At 47.8% G+C, this 17692-nt stretch overlaps 1 protein-coding gene across 4 annotated transcripts in view; it reads left to right on the top strand.

The window, feature by feature from the left end:
- The first annotated feature begins 5047 nt into the window (after positions 1–5047).
- MARCHF10 (membrane associated ring-CH-type finger 10) overlaps positions 5048–17692 on the top strand; it is a 98758-nt gene continuing 86113 nt past the window's right edge. Inside the window, exons 1-3 of one of the 4 annotated variants that reach the window (XM_084748514.1) lie at positions 5049–5342; positions 7457–7534; positions 11176–11282. In XM_084748514.1, coding sequence (XP_084604640.1) covers positions 11193–11282 — 90 coding nt within the window. In that variant the 5' untranslated portion in view covers positions 5049–5342; positions 7457–7534; positions 11176–11192. Of the gene's footprint in view, positions 5343–6519; positions 6699–7456; positions 7535–11175; positions 11283–17692 lie in introns of those variants that run through there. The other 3 variants (XM_084748517.1, XM_084748515.1, XM_084748516.1) reach the window with 3 other exon arrangements.

Raw genomic sequence — 17692 nt, 5'->3', positions numbered from 1 at the left:
AGTTGGCTTTGAACAGACAGTGATCCTCCTGCCTCTGCCTCCCAAGTGCTGGGATCAAAGGCGTGCGCCACCACACCCGGCCACAGATGTGTTCTTGGTCCTATGGAACCAAGAAGCAAACTCTGAGTCTTTCAATGACCTATTTAAGCACTCTACTCGTGTGTTTGCATCTGTGATTGTTTGTGTGTATTGTGTACGTGTGTGAGTGTGTGTGTGTGTGTGTGTGTGTGTGTGTGTGAGTGTGCAAATGCTGGTACACATGCAGGTATATGCTCACAGATGTCAAGGTCATAGGCAGATGTTATGTATCTGCCTTGATCACTCCATCACCATATCTTTCAAGGCAGGATGTCACACTGAACCCAGAGTTCAGAGACTGGCTAGACTGGCTGGCCAGTGAGTTCTGGTCATCCACTTGTCCCCACACCCTCTCCCTTCCAATCCTGCTAGGTTACAGAGGCATCTGAGCACACCTAGCTTTGGACATGAGGACTGGGGTCCTAACTCCGGCCCTCACGCTTGTTGCACAAATCAGCTTACCAGCTGGGCCGTCTCTGCACCCAGCCCCCTCTAATTGTCCGAGTGGCACTCATACCTCTACGTTTAATGGATGGCGGTAACAGATTGCCACAACGGCATCCCTGCCTAATGAGACATGACTGTGGGGTGGACGCAGAATTTCACAACAGCCCACAACCTACTTAGTCATTAGTTAGCTTTAAAATTATTCAGGGGCTGGTAGGACGGTTCAGCTGGCAAAGCCACCACACCTGATGACCGAAGTTTGGTCCTTGGCACTCACATAATGGAGGAAAAGAACCAATTCCCCCCAAGTTGTCCACCAGTCTCCTCACATGCAGCATGGTACGTGCTCTCCAGCACACAGAGCGTAACAAAAAGTGTAAAAACAGTTTTTAAATTAATCAGATCAATTCCCAAGGAATTCTAAAGGCCTAATGTGCCCATAGTCCCCTTCTCAGGAAAGCTCCCAAAAGGCTTTTCCCCCCCTTGCTTAGTTTTATAATTGTAATTACATTTTAAATTTTATCTGTATCTGTGTGTATGCGTGTCATGTGTTTGTGGGCATCTTTATATGCAGAAGACAGTGTCAAGTCCCTGGAGCTGGGGTTAATGGTAGTTGCGAGCTGCCTGACAAGAGTATCAAGAACTGAACTGGGACCTGGTGGCAGTGGTAGTGGCAGCAGTGACACACGCCTTTAATCCCAGCACTTGGAAGGCTGAGGCAGGCAGAGATCTGTGAGTTTGAAACCAGCCTGGTCTACAGAGCAAGTCCAGGATATCCAGGGCAATGCAGAGAGACCTTGTCTTGAAAAGCTGGGGTTAAAAAAAAAAAAAAAGCAACTGAACTAGGGCCCTCTGGAAGAGCAGCAACTTCTCTTAACCATTGAGCCATCTCTGCAGGCCCCTGTTTGTTTAGTTTTTTGAGACAGGGTCTCATTACGCATCCCAGGCTGGCCTTGAGTCTCACTGTCTTCCTGCGCCCACCTCCAGGGTGCTGGGAGTGCAAGAGTACACCTCCACACCCAGGCTAGAATTTTTTTCCCCCTAACAAACAAACAAGCATAGTTCATGCCAGGCATGAATGAAAGCAACACCAACACAATGACCTCAGCTGATGAGAACAGGGACTCATTAGTCATGGGAGGCTCAAGGCAAAATGCCCCTGTCTGAGCTGTTTCAAGGGAGGCCACTTGGCATGAAGCTCTGTACCCTGTAGGAGCCCCTGATTGTATGCTGACAAGGACCTAATTAGGCAGTAGACTCTCTCCTCTCTCTCTCCCTCCCTCCCTCCCTCCCTCCCTCCCTCCCTCCCTCTCTCTCTCTCTCTCTCTCTCTCTCTCTCTCCCCCTCACACTCTCTGTCTCTGTCTCTCTCTCACTCTCTCTCTGTCTCTCTGTCTCTCTCTCTCCCGTGTGCGTGTGTGTGTGTGTGTGTGTGTGTGTGTGTGTGTTGGCTACTCAACCTGTGGCAAGTCTCCATGAGAACCTGAGCATCACAGTCTTAGTAGAGCTAGATCTTCCCAACAGTTTACGTTTTGCACGGGATTGAATACTTTATGTTGGTTGTGGTTGTTGTTGTTGTTGTTAAAACTCCCCAGGCTTCACCTGAAGCATTACACTTCAAGCTGCCCTTTGCAGAACTCTTAGATTCAAGTAAAGAATTTCTTGCGGCTTATTTGCAAACACGAGTTATCACAAGGACTAGAACCCATGCCTACTGAAGAAGCCTTTTTCTTTTTTATTCTTCTTTACTCATTATTTACCAGGGACAAGGTGCAAAAAAAAAAAAAAGGTAATAAAAAATGGAGACTAGCATGCTTCCTTCTGCGGACATTGTTTTGTCTCCCTGATTTCATGTCTCTCTTTACTAGTGCACTGCTTCTTAGTGCTCGAACTGATCCACTTTGTAATTCACGTGTCAAGGTTAAGTTCACTCACGAAGCGCTGATGGCGGAATTGCTCTGCAGCTTTTTTATGAGCTGACCTTTGGCACTGTCACTTTCTCTTTCTCTCAAGGGCATGATGCTTTCTTTAATGGAATATAACTTTCAAAAGCCATGCTAGAAAGGACCAGGCATGTTGGTGCCTGTAGCCCCAGCCTTGGGGAGGCAGAGGTAGGACGAGCTTGAGGTCAGCTTGAGCAATGCAGTGATGACACCCTGCCCATCCCCCCAAAGCACAAAACAACAACAACAACAAATGTTCCTGAAATGTGGGAAAGTTTCAAGCTGAGATGAGTAACTTCTCCAGCCTTGCTATTTCAGAAATGTTAAAGTACTTAAAATTTACACTAGCTTGTGTTATAGTAGTAAAATAAGCCTTGAAAAACAAAACTACCAGTCAATGTTTTGTCTTTCCTCACTTAAACACTACTTTGGGGTACAAAGTAATTTTTTTCTCAAGCTCTTAAAATAGAAAATCAAACATCCATATATAATATGTGCCTTGTGGGGGGGGTTCTTTTTTTCTTTTCTTGCTAATAGGTAACATCAAACAGTTGGGAATGGGAGTCTTGCTTCCTTGGCTGTGTCATTTCTGTTCAACTATCTCACTTAGGCTTCTATGCCCTCCTCTGTTGGTCAGTAATAACAATTACCACTAATTGCCATTACCTTTGTCATTTTTAAGGTAGGTCCTCCGCCTATCAGAACAAGCTTCCTACCTATCATTTCCTACTACAGAGCTTTGGTTCCCCGCCCCCGGCCACACCCCCAGCACCACCCCCACTCCCAGCCCCAGCCCCCTGACAGCATAAGGTTTCACTAGTCTCAGGCCTTTACTTCCTCTAAGAACTGGGATTTAAGGCATGTGTCATCATGCCTACTTTATGTAGTGCTGGGGGTCAAATTCAGAGCCTTCTGCATGCCAAGCAAGCTCTGAGCTACATCCCCAGAGAGTGTCTCGAACTTGGCATCCTTAATCTTACCCCTTTGAAAGGCCAAGGCCGTGGGAAGAGGGTCCATGTTATGTCCCTACCAGTTAATGGTTTCATAGGCAATATTTGTTAGCCAGCTGAGAACAAGACAAGAAAGTGGTATTGCAAGATGCCTCAGGAGGTGAAAATATCTGCCACCAAGGCTGACAACCTCAGCTTGGTCCCTGGGACCCACATGGTAGGAGAGAACAGACTCCAAAACTGCCCTCTGACCTCTTCTTGCATGCACTGTGCCATGCTTGCCCTCTCACACATCCAATTTTTAAAAAAAGACTAATAAAAATCTTTTAAAAAAAATAATAGAGTATGGTTTAGAAAGGGAGAGACATGAAGGTCGGATGAGAAAGGAGCCCAAAACAAAGACTTCCCCGAAGCATATTTTGTCTAGAGTCTAGTGTTGTTCAAGATACATCTTAGAACTGGTGTGAAGGTAAAAAGGAGGGTTCAGTATGTTATAGGGCCCCATCTAGTAAGGGATGACTCAAGGACAAAAACCAAGAAAGCAAACCCTGGGGAACAAATAGGGACAGTCACAGCCCATAGTCTGGGGCTCACTTCTTAGGCATCGAGGAGTCTGAAAGTGCCTCTGGTGACTAAGACATTGGACCTCTGCTGCTTATGTGGTGGGGGGTGGGGGGATAGGGGGTGAGGGTGGGGGAATGGGGGGGTGGGAGGGGCTGGGTACAGCCCACAGGGGCTCAGGGTGTCCTTGCAAGGTCCATAATTAATCCACTTCAGAGACCATGGAGAACCAAATTAGGGTGATGATGATAAGAATAGAAAGGGTGCCATACTGCCAAGGAAAGCCAGCACCTGAATGTGGGCTTACAGGGGCTGCATGGGATTCCCCCGGATCCTAGACACTCGGAGACGCTGGGACACTTGGGGAAGTTCCAAGAATTTCTATTGTCTATCTTCCTTGCTCTCCACCCAGTCTAAAATGCCCTTAGGTGAGTGACATCAGCCAGCAAGTTACTGAGAACCTAAGTATGCAAAAGAAAAAGAAGAGCCAAGGCTTCCTATTAGAACCTTAGAGAGAAACAAAACAAATAAACAAACAAAGCCAGCCCAAGGATAGTGAACTAAAGGACCTGGTGGGCACTGGTCTAACCCTCCAAGCACCTCTTTCCTGGAGAAGGCAGAAATGACAACTGCTAACTAAGAGGCCAGCATCCGGGTCTCTGTTCTGAAGCTGATCGGGTGCCTCCCTTAATCATTTATTTCTTCTCTTATGTTGGATTGGAACATGTTGCTAGATCCTTGCACACCAACCATCTCGAAAAGTGCAGTCTTTTCTCCTTTCCATGTACTGCCTCTGCTATTTTATTTAACTAAGAATCTTCCTCTCATTCTCTAATCTCCTTGTAAGAAACAGCACTGAGTCTGGGCGTGAACACAGACAAAAATCAGCCTGCCTATTCCTAGAGCATCTCTTCCAAGCCAGCCGCCATCACGGCTCTCCTTTCCCAGCTGTGTCCCCTTCTCGTTCCCACGGCAACCGGCGGGGCTGCCCACGTGTGGGCTCAGGACCCCCGGGCCACAGCCCCGCCCCGCCCCCATGATCCACGCTCGCTCGCGCCTAGCGGTACAGGCTCCGCGAGAGGAGGGAGGCCCGGTTGCCAAGGAAACTAGAGGACGCCAGGCAGCCGCCCCCACCGTCTCCACCCAGAGCAAGGCCGGAGGCTGCCGCGGACAGCTGCCTCCTGGGAGGAGTAGGAGGAGGGGCCGCTAGAGGGAGGGGAAAAGTGTGGCGTAGGAGAGGAAGAGGAGCCCAGGACCGGCCCCACGCACGATTGATGGGCGGCTACTCTGCTGTGGGTTTGCCCACCTGCTCCGCCCCGCGGCCTCTTTAGCCCTTGGCAAGGGGCGTAAGCGCTGATCTGAAGGTAACGGCGGCGCCCGCCCCAGCCTTCCCAGAACCGAGGATAAACCTTACCTTTTAAACTTAAAAAGACTCTGCAGGAAAATCAGGCCTCTTAGAGCCCCCCTTCCTCTAGCTGATCTCACCTTCAGTTTGTTTCTGCCTCAAAGGAACGAACAGATTTAAGGGGAGTCTAGTCGATTTTGCATACTGGCAGTTACCGCCCCCCTCGTCGCCCCCACTCCCGGGGACACACACACACACACACACACACACACACACACACACACACACACGAGCTACGTGCCTTCTCTGTGCCATTGCTCTACAAGTTTAGGAATGGCGTTTGGGTGTGAAAACGATGGTGTTAATTAATGCTAGAACCCAATCGCTTATCAAAGTTGTGGCGTTCCCACCCACTTTTTCAATTACAATACTTTCTAAGTGTTAGCTAGGTTTCTCGAGCCCACCTCCACCCCCACCTGGATTTCCTAAGTTAAATTGGAAGTCAGCCCCCCCACTCCCACACCCCCCCCCCCGCCTCAAGCCCTCAGCCGCTGAAATATAAAATCGCTGTCACTAAACTTATACTCAACACAGATTTATAAAGTGAGGGTTTTTTTTAACTCTATAAAATTTTCTTCCAAACTAAAATTGAAACAAATCCTGTAATTAATTCATTGTGGACAAGGTTGGATTAAAGTCTTCTGAAAAGCCTCTTCCAAGCGCCCAATTGTAGAAACGGAGGAATTATAAACCTGATTGTCAGGTAGTAACAGAGCTACTTAAACTTTGTTTCAAATGGAACTTCATTCTAAAGAGGTTAAATTTACATTTTGCTTATTCGCCAAAATCAAGACTGTCCTTTTAGTGATAATTCACAAAGAGCATAGCCAGAAAAATGGCAAGCTAGCTTATTTTAAAAGCACCCCTTTCCGATAAGTTTTTGAAAAAAATATGGTCATAGAAAAGGAGATAACATATACACATGAATGTACATATGCATTTATATGCACACACAGATATTTTTACAGAACAGAAAGAAATGTATTCTGCCATCAAATCCTGTTCTCCTTGGTCAGGTGTCTCAGACTGAATTCCCTGGAAATGTACACTAGAGAGGAACTCATATGTCACAGAGTTCTTAGAATATTCCTCATTGAAATTTCACAGATGTGTGGAATTCTGGGGTCCGGCAGAATCCCTTGCTTGCTCTCCCTGCCTCACACACCGCCTCGTCCCTGACCCTCTCCCTCTCCTCAGCATGGCTTCTTACGCTGGCTTCTAAAACACGAACGTGGTCTAGTGCTTTGTCACCAGTGCCTCGCAACAGAAGCACGTGTGATCATGCGTGAATTTCAGATCGAGAAATAGTTCAAAGGTGAGAAAGGAGGACAATTCGGGCTGCTATTTTAGATTCACGCCTTGCCCACATTTCATTTTCTGCCCCCCGACACAGCGCTCCCGCACCTGACTTCAAATGGCCATCTGGTTGAGTGGGCCCACAAGAAGGAACTCTGAGAATTAAGCATTGTTTCCTGTGGATTTATCCCCATATAGTTATTTCTTCTTACTCATTCTGGTTGGTTTTTAAGCTCATGTGGAGACTATTTCCCTAACCTGAGATAATCTACTGTCTCCTTGGTCTCTTAATAGGACAGAAACCAAGGAAAGTGATGGGTTAACCTAATAGGGTCTTGATATGTTTAAATAAGAAACGCCTGTGGTACTTTGGTGTTTTAAATGCTTATTATACAGTGCAATATCTTGTAATGGGGAGCTTGTGGTGGGTGGGGGAGATTTTCGTGGGCCATGTTAAAGTCCTTTGTTTTGCACCCAATTGTGAAATCAGTGAATACTTGGTGAGTCTTTCAGTGGTGCTGTCTCCTGCCTCTTCAGGCCAGGTTATTTCACGCCTTCTGACTAAGAGCCTTCCTTAAATTACACCACCCTGAAGCCATGATAGAGTAACTGGCTTCTTCGCTGTGTTACCTGTGTACCTACAATGTTTCATCCCGCTGGACTATGGGCTGTGCTGGACCGTGGGCTGTGCCCTTTCGCGGCCATTAACATAGTCTCATTATGAATCCTGATGTCCTCTGCCTGATTAATATTCAGACAGGCTTCTCTTCCTAACAGGAGCAAGCAGGGGGTCCATCTTTTGGGTTTTTAACCCCATCGTTTTCTGAAAAGGGGAACAGACTTCGTTCTATGCAGGTACAAACTTATACGAAAAGTTAAGTGGTATTTTAAAATATAGTTCGTGAATATCTATCAACATGCTTAGACATGTGCACAAACACATCCTCGCCATCCTTAAGCTGACTTGCCTTAAGGTGTTTGCTACAGTCATGGAAAACTGACTAACACAGTTCCTGATAAACATATGAAGAAAAAACAATGAGGGTAGAGCAGTGTCTGTGGGAAGTGCAAGATGGGAAAGCACTCACCCAGCCATCCTGAGCCAAGTGAAAGCAAGTGAGTTCAGGACCGCCCCTCCCCCAGGCAGTTGGGGGAACATAGCAAAGCGTGGGTGGCTGGCATGTGGGTGGTGAAAGGCTTCCATAGAGCTGGGTCAGGTTGTGTCTTATAGGGCAAAGGTTGGTGTGTCAACTTGATTCTATCATGAGGAGAATTATTGGATAGCTTTGGTTTTTTTGTTTTGTTTTGTTTTGTTTTTTGTTCTGTTTTTTGATTGTTGGTTTTTGAGACAGGGTTTTCTCTGTGTAGCCCTGGCTGTCCTGGACCCGCTTTGTAGACCAGGCTGGCCTCGAACTCACAGAGATCTGCCTGTCTCTGCCTCCCTGAGTGCCGGGATTATGGGTGATTGCCATCATGCCCGGCTGTTGCTGGATAGTTTTAAAAGGGGGGAAACATGGCCCTAGTTAGATGTTTTACAAACTATGGAACTAGCTGGGCGGTGGTGGCGCACGCCTTTAATCCCAGCACTCAGGAGGCAGAGGCAGGTGGATCACTGTCAGTTCAAGGCCAGCCTTGTCTACAAAGTGAGTCCAGGACAGCCAGGGCTACACAGAGAAACTCTGTCTTGAAAAACACAAACAAAACACAAACAAAACAAAAAACAAAAAAAAAAAACAAACTATGGAACTATATATTGTGGTTTCAGACCCTGACTCTCAAAGACCTACTGTCTATCTTGAATGAAAACACCCTGCCGCCCCCACCACCCTTGGGACCAGCAAACTCCCCATGCTGTTCAGAGGTACATGATAAACCTTGCAAGATTTCATAACTCCCAGGCCAGATACTGGGTCACCATGAGTCGGAGACAAGCTGCCTGTCAATATCCACACACACTGAATAAAGCAGAGGAGGGAAAGCAAGCCTCGGAGCACACACACCTGAGGGTCTGGTTGGTGGCTGTCTCCCCTGCCATTTCTGAAAGGCTGAGAGCATGCTGCAGTCATTAAAGAGATGCGTTCCGATCCATGGAAGGGGGAGAGGGCTTCTGTGATCCTCTTGATCACTGATGCTCTGGTGGTCTCAAAGCATCCTGTGCTACTTTAGAACTGTGAGCTATGACATTATGGTCACAAATTAGGCCACACCAGCCAAAGCCTAATCTCTCTCTCTTTTTTATTCTTCATTATTTATTTCTATTTTATGTGCATTGGTATTTGGCTCGCATGTATGCCTGTGTGAAAGTGTCACTCTTGGAGTTACAGACAGTTGTCAGCTGACATGTGGGTGCTGGGAATTGAACCTGGGTCCTTTGGAAGAGCAGTCAGCGCTCTTAACCACTGGACCATCTCTCCAGTCCAGCCTAATCTCTTAAAGTCAAAACATGTCTTTACCACCTGTTTGATAGAACAATGTTACTTCAGCCTTGTTGGCCCAGTAATTGCTCTTGCCAGGGGTGTTAACAGCTTCCTCTTGGATACAGCACCTCAGCATCAACGGAATGGCACCCGCCGGGCTTTCCTCCTGCCTCTGGGGTCCTTTGCAGAGCTCCTCTTCAACTGTCTTTTCCTTACATTTTCTTTGTTAGTGGTTTTGTCCCCTGTTCGTTTTCTCTGCTCAGCACCCATTCTGCTTCAACATGGTACCAATCCACACAGATCTTTACCTATCCAACAGCCCACTGCGCTGCGCCTAACTGCTGGCTTCACATCTCCGTCTGCAGCACTGTAGACACTTCACGCTCCACGTCCTTTTCTCACAGAACTGCCCTTCCCGATTCCAGGTGGGCAAAGCGTTAGACAGGACGTGACTGATGAAAAACCTCGGTTGTATCTTGCCCATGTGTCTCCTGGTGGTCAGAACTCTCCCTTTTTTGTTAAACGTTCTTGAAGCTGTAGTCAGGTCATTTTCTGTACCAGAAACTACAATGTCTGCCTTACAACATTTTGTTATGAAGGCGAAATGAGTTACCATAATATATGTGGATGCTCAGGGCAGCACCCAGCACTTCCACAGGCTGGTCCATGGGAGCTGTGACTGCCCCTGTCCCATTGTCCTCCTTTTCTTCCTCTTCTTCCTCCTCACATATTTGCTATCCAAGCATTGTTACCGTCTCATCTCACATCCCAGTGCTGGTCCACAGCTCCGTGTTTCACCGCACCCCAGCCGCCATACTACAACTTTAGGAGCCTTTTCCACAAATGTAAAGGGCTGGGAGATGACTCAGTCCATGAAGTGTTGCTGGGTAAACATTAGGACTTGAGTTCAAGGTTCCCCCTCATCACCCATTTAAAAAGCTGAGCAAGAAGAGACAGGAGGACCCAGAGAAATTCTGGCCAGCAGAATCAGTAAGCTCTAGGCTCAGTAAGATACCCTGTCTCATACATACATACATACATACATACATACATACATACATACATAAGTAACTAAATCGAAGAGTAAGAAAAATTGCCTGATGTCAAACTCTGGCCTATGTGCTCACATGTGCATGTATGTGCCAGTCCTAACACACACACACACACACACACACACACACACACACACACACACACACGTGCCATGCAAACATTTATTCCCCAGGTTGGAGCCTATCAGTAGCTCCCTGTGGCTTTTCATCATGACCTACAGGGCTCCAAATGAGCTGATCTCTGGCAGCCCCCGCCCCATCATGCTGCTGCTGCTGCTGCTCCCCACCATCTGTCCCAGGTGCCCTGCCCTCCTCCTGTTGCTCACTTGCTCCTTCATACTCCAAAGCACCTGCTCTCCTCTCCCAACTCTTCCCTAACTCACGATTTATCAAACCCCATGTCAGTGTTGACCCCTTGCCTAACTCACAATTTATCAAACCCCGTGTCACGGCCTGACCCCTTCCAGACGGACTGTGCTCCCTTACAATACCATTCTTTCAAAGAAGCCATACCCGGCTCTGTAGTGGCAGTTAGCGTTGAATTGTCTAGCGTTGGTTTTCCCCCTAGACTGTAGGCAACACAAAGGCGGGGCCGTGTCTGCTTGACAGGCTGCTGTACCCAGCAGCTGGCAGTGTCTGGGTTGGATTAAGGACAATAGTTGCATACATGAATTTAAGCAACCCAGGCCATGTAAGTGTGGCCACTGCCGGTCTGTCCAGGCTCTTGTTTTCTTCTCTGCCATGGCACAGAACTGCTTCCCAACTAGGTGTCTGCCAACCTGACTCCTGTGAATAGCCAGGAGAGGATCACTAGAGCCAGCTGGTGAATGTGACTGCATTATTTATACCAGGAACAGAAAGGCTAAAAGGACTTTGACACTAAGACAAAAAGGGGATGGCTGTACCTTTCAAACAATGGGGGAATAGATTGATAAAAGAATGCACGCAATTATACTCAAAATAAATCCAAATATGGTGAACCACAAAAGCACCTGTCACACTATGCTTATTTTCCTCTCCTACGTAGGTCGGGAACTAAGAACCATGATGCACGAAGCAAGGGACAGGCAGAAGTTCGTCAGCGATGTTCAGTATCTGCGGGACATGCAGCACAAGGTGGATTCTGAATATCAGGTAATTACAGAAAGCAGGGGTCGCCTCACCTGCTCTCTTGGAGTGATAGAATCAGAAGTCAGCATTGGTTATAAACACCCCCCGACACACACATACACACACACACACACACACACACACACACACACACACACACACACACATACACAACCCACCACTCACTTAATGACTACAGAAAGCCAATGGTAATACCAACTTACAACACTGTCACAAAAGTGAACCGAGCGTTTTATCCCAGTGGCGGTCCTAATTCCACGTTTTACCACAGCCCATCCTCCAAGCTACATTGTTTAAAAACTCAAAGGTAGGGCCCGGGAGATGGCTCAGTCAGTGAAGTGTTGCTGAGCAAACTATTAAAATATTGAGAAAATATTTGGTGCTAGGGCTGGGGCTATGCATAAGAGCATTTGCTGCACAAACATAGGGACCTGAGTTCACAGCTCCTACAAGCCCCCCCCCCAAAAAAAAACCGCTAAGCACGGCCATGCGCGTGGGTTAGCTCCGTGCTCTGTGGGGCAGAGATGGAGGGTTACTGGGGTCTGCTGGCCACCAGCCGAGCTCCAAATTAAATGAAGGATCCTGTCTCAAGGGAATAAGGTAAAGAATGAGATAGCAGGACATCCAACATCTTCCACTGTCCCACACACGTGTGCCTGGATGTGTGCGCCTGTGCACACGCACGCGCGCGCGCACACACACATTTATACCATACACACATTCATGCAGCCACACAAATGTTTAATGCAGTGTTTGGCCCGAGACCCTTGACAATAAGTGATATTAGGGTTCAAGTTTGGCTAACTGAGAAGCAAAAAGACCTTAAAGGGTTAAATTAACTGAGTCATCCTACCCTTAACAAGATAGCATGCCCTTCTGTTGTCATGGGTGCCAGAAGAAAGGTGGTTAGCACACTCTACAACAAGCAAACTTCTGGTCTCCGTGGCTACCATGTTTGCATGCAAAAACAAAACTTATCGGGAGCTGGGGGGGGGGGAGGGGGGGTCATGATGCAATTACCTGGGGGGCTGGGGGCTGGGATAGGAATGACTTGCTGGACTGGGTTGTGGGATTCTTGGAGCATTTAGGAGGTGTCACTCAACTCCCCCCCCCACCTTGAGAAGCAGCCCTCGCCAAGTCAAGGAGACATATCCTCAACCTCCGTGGAGCTGAGAAAGCAGTCCCTCCCTAAGGAAAACACAGCTCGGCTATCAGGTTTTTCTCCTTAGCAATTACAGATAGAACTGAGCCTTGTGGGTCACCAAGGAAACCAGACCCGACTCAGTAGCCTGACTTTACCTGAACACCGCTGCTCCGCTCTGGGGCTGGAAAGGACCAGCGGTTTCTTCCCACAGTGGCCAGTCCACACCCAAGACGATTACAAAGGGGAGGAAATGTCCAAAAACTGAGTAAGAATGTCAACACACAGACGGGCTACTCAGGGAATCATTCGATTTTCACAAAGATGCCTGCGCCACACGGCCGGTATGTGGAAATGCTTGTTTAATACTGTTTCTACAATGAGTATGTATGGAAATCATCTTATCAGTGGTCCCTGGTGAAGAAAATCATACATCCATGGGTCCAGGATCTGTTGCAGCTTTATTTTTCTAAACTCACATCAGCCTTAAACATTGCCAGTTGTGCTTTGTGTGGGCATTCGACCAATATTTAATCTACTAAGTGCCTACTATGTGCTGAACAAAGTCCTTGTTCTTTGAGCATTATTATTCTAAGTTTGGGAAGTAGAAAATGTGCATCCAGTGTGGACTGACTTTAGTTACTGCTCTAGTGTAGCTCTAGAATGTTCCCTCATAAGCCCATGTGTTAGAGGCTACTTGGCACTATGGGGAGACACTTTAAGGGGCAGAGCCTAATGAAGGTTCTAGGTCTTTGGAGATTGCTGCAGAAGGGAACTGTAGGAATCCAACCTCTCCCTCCCTTTAACTCCTTGGCTACTCTGAGGCAAAATGGATGCTGTTGCCACACTGTCCTGTAGCACCTCAGGCCGAAAGCAACAGGGCCATTTCATCATGGCATCTGATGACCAAACTTCCAAGGCTATGAGCCAAAGCAAACTTTCCCTGTCTATAAGCTGACTTACCTCAGATAATTGTTAACAGTCATAGGAAACTGACTAAGGCAGTTGCTGATGAATATATGAAAACAACAGCAGCGGCCAAATAAGGAGAAGGGGCCGTGCTCCTTGAGACAAGCAGAGAAGGGCTCTGAGGAAGAGCCGCGTGTCTGTGGAAGTAAATGGTGGGAAAGAGCTCACCAAGCCATTCGCAAGCAGAGTGAAAGTCAGTGCAAAGGCCCTGAAACGGGATCGCCCTGGAGCCAAGGGAAACTGGCTAACACAAGGAGGTAAAAGAGTTCTATCAAACCGGATCAGACTGGTCCTTATAAAGGTGAATCTCATCACACTGAGAATTACTGGGTAGTTTTCAAGGAAAGAGACAAGATATGGTTTAGGCTCCCCTTCCCACCTTTTAAAAATCACTTTGGCGGCTGTGAGGGGAAAGGACTGGAAGCAGCAAGAGAAAAAGCAAGATTTTGAAAGTATGTTTGACATTTAAGAAAGAGGTTATGAAGCTGGGCGTGGTGGTGCACACCTTTAATCCCAGCACTTGGGAGGCAGAGACAGGTGGATCTTTGTGAGTTCAAGGCCAGCCTGGTCTACAAAGTGAGTCCAGGACAGCCAAGGCTACACAGAGAAACCCTGTCTCAAAAAAAAACAGGAAAGAAAGAAAGAAAAGAAAAGAAAGAAAGAGAAAAAGAGGTTATGGTGAATTGACCCTGAGTTCATAGGCGCAGAGGTGGCAAGAGTGGTCCAACCCGGAAGCTGGAAGCTGAACGGGTGATGGATGGAGAGGAGTGTCAGTGGACAAGGAGGGACCCCCTTCAGCATACTCACTGTCCATCAGCTCTTCCCAGCCTTTACCCCTCCGACTCCACACTTCCAATCTCCTTTCAAACAAAACCCCGAGCCAGCAGTGGGGGAGCCCTGTCAACCTCCTCCCCTGCCATCCTCGGCCTCCCAGCCTTCCAGACCTCCAATCTCACAGGACAGAGTGACCCTTGTCCTGCCAGTGACTCCGCTGTCTGTATTGTGACCTCCCTCTCTCTATTTTATTTACTTTTGACACCCCTCTCTCTCTCTTTCTCCCTCCCCCCTCTCTCCTCCCTCTCTCCCCCCTTTATTTACTTGTGTATGTAATTATTCATATTCCACATACAGACTTATCTATCTATCATCGTGCTGGAGACAGGACCCAAGGCCTCCTGAGGTAAACCAAGCCCTCTTCCATTGGAGCTGTACTCTCTGCCCAACCTTCTCCTCTCATTGGCACAGTCTAAAAAATGTGCTGAGTTCAAATGTGCTGACGAGCAGAGCCTTTTCCTCCCCCAGCAGCATCCCTGGCCTCTTCCTGTCTGCCTCAGCCGTCTGCAGCCGGCCAGCCTCACTTCTGTCTCCACTTCCTTCTTGGTTCGTTTTGAAGTCTCCACTTCCTTCTCCCACTGCGGAAGTCGGAAGTCGGTAGCCACAGTCAGTGATACGTCCCAGGCTTGTCTCCTGAAGGCTGCTTTTCCTGTCCTCTCCTCTCCGTCTCCTGACTTACTGTCTCCCTCGTGTCAACCTCCATTTTTCGTTTCTGCCTCCTCCTCTCTCCTTTAATTGCTGATGCTCCAGGGCCCCCGCCCTCAGCTCTCTTAACTTGCCCCTTCTCTGGTACACAAGTTCCTCATCGCTTGCTGGAGCTTCCCGTTTTTAACCACAACTTCTTACAAATAAATGCCTTGTAGCCAGGAGTCTCGCCAGAATGCCAGGATGAGGTGCACCCTCGTATTGGTTACTGTCATCTGGATGTCACGCAGGCATCGATAATCCAGCACATCCACAGACGTGCATCATGTGTCTGCCCACCCACACCCCCACCCCCATCTTCTGATCAAGCCCTTCCCTGACCGCTTCCTCTCCCACAACGCTTCGGCTGCCGAACTCTGCCAAGCTCACCCAAGAACACGTGAACTTGTGCCACCCTTTGTCCTGCGGCCTCCGCCACGGTTCCAAATGCCACCATTTCTGCCCATGACTACCCACCACAATATCCTTTAATGTTTATCTGGCCTCCTCCTTGTCATGTCTGGTTTTGTCATCTTCCTGCCTTTTGTCTTTAAGATGAGCATCAGCCCATGCCATTGGAATACTTGGAGACCTGCAATAGCTTCCTCTCAAAGCCAGACCCAAGGACCTGAGGAACTACCCATAGCAGGAGCCACTTCTTAACCCCGACCCCAGCCCCCACCCCCACCCCCATTCTTGCCCCCACCTCTGCCTTGCTTTAATTTTATTTCCTAGAAGGACAGTAAAGATCACAGTTTTAATTTAGAAATTAGAATCTCTGAACTCACATAGTATTGTTTGTTTGGGGTTTTTTTCGTATGTTTTTAAGAAATCACTGAGCGGCAATTTACAAAGCATAAAATTCAACCTGTTTTAAGTGTACTGTTAATGGCTTATGGTAGATTTGCAGCCATAACCATCACTCAGTTTTAGGACATTTCCCTCAGCCCAGCTCCTCCGCACTGCCATTGTCATTCATGTCACTTCCTCTCCACAACCTCTGAAGGCCAAGGACAGAGCCTTGCCCTGCAGTTCCTGAAATCCAGTGCCACCTACCTTGACCACCAGACTGCCAGACATAGTCCAGGCAGCTTGTGACGATTCCTAGAGCCAAATGTACTGGTACCAACCGTGTTCATCACCACTCGCCAATGGGGCTGCATGGAATGTAATAGGGTTACCCTCAGATATGCAGAGTGCTGTTGATAGCTAAACACAGGCCCTCAGTAACAACTTCAAAGGGAACAGCAATGGCTTTCTTTTCTTTCTTTTCAGGGTGTCTCTATGTAAACATGGCTGACCTAGAGCTCACTATGTAGACCAGGCTGGCCTCAAACTCAAAGAGATCCATCCACATCTGCCTACTGAGTGCTAGGGCTAAATGCATATGCCCAGCTGTGCAATGGTTTTTAATTTGTTCTTTGCCTTTTCCCACAAAGGCTTTAAAGTTGTGGCTTAAAAATCACTTGTAGTGCTGGGCACGGAGGCTCATGCCTTTAAACAACTCACTTGCAAGTAGGCACAGAGGTATGCCTCTATAATTCCAGCGTTTGAGAAGCAGAGGGAGAGGAAAGGGGCGTGAGTTAAGGTCTCCCTGGGTTGGTCGAGGGACTTTGTCTTAAAAAGAAAAGAATCAATTTCATGGTTTGAGTAACTAACTGTTCACTTGGTCCCATAGAGTCAAAGTGTATGTAGATCACTCACTGAGGGCAGTTGTGTTGATACTGGGAACCAGCACCCAACCTGCCTCGTGTGGCCGAGTGTAGCTATGGATACAGCCAACACAGAACCATGAACCTATCTTAACATTATGCGATTATTTTCATGAATCTTTTTAAACTTGATTGTGCGTGAACTTTGCAGGGACAGCGTGTTGTGTTGTCAGAAGGTTTGGTGGGGGTGGGGTGGGAGGGTGGGGAGGGGGAGATTGGTCCATTCCACCCTGTGGGATCTGAGCGCTCTCTCGGGGCAGCCATCTGCTCAGGACACCTGGGCTTTCCCATTGCAGGATGGGTGTAGGAAACGTGTAAGACCTAATCACCACATGCGTCTCCCAAATCACACACACTTGCCACACATTCCTTCCCATGCTCGACTTGCCTTTAATGAACTGGCTCAAATTGAAGTCCTCAGGAACCTCCTGTTTTTGTCTAAGGCTGGGTTATTTCTGCTCTGTCCTAAAATACACCGAAGGCTCGTCGGTATGCACCAAATTAAGAGTGGGTTTACAGGTCTGTGGGCTAGCTACAAAGGAGGCTAAATCCAACCTCAGTTGTTTTGCTTCCACTCTTTTCAGTGGCTGGGTGGGGCTCTTCTAAGGGGGGGAAAAAAGAGGAAGTAAACCTCTATTTGGCATATTACATGCTATTTCAGAATGTGGTACCTAGTATGTAATTATATTCTATCTTAGAATTTGGCTATGGTCCTTCAATGGTGTTCATATGTCTCCTCTGTCTCTCCCCCCCTCCCCCTCCCCCTCCCTCAATCACCTCTTACCCTCCCTCCCTCCCCAAATGTATTTATGTAACTGGAGGCAGAATTTAGCCTTCGCCATTAATGCCCACTGGAAAGCAAGAAGGAAAGATTGCACTTGGCATCTCAGAACAATTTTCTACAATCTCTCAAATGTGTTCAAATTGGTTTCATTTCACGTCACTCACTCATCTCAGTTCTTTCAAGTGCAGATCAAACAACTAAACATATAAATGTGTTGAGGGACAGGATGGCTTCCATACCAGGTGGGGAGGGATGTGGGGGGAGAGAGTCAGGGAGAGCAACCCTAACC

This window comes from Acomys minous, assembly GCF_964271855.1.
Source record: "Acomys minous genome assembly, chromosome: 12".
NCBI classification, from domain to species: Eukaryota; Metazoa; Chordata; class Mammalia; order Rodentia; family Muridae; genus Acomys; species Acomys minous.
This window is presented reverse-complemented; position numbering and strand designations above follow the sequence as displayed.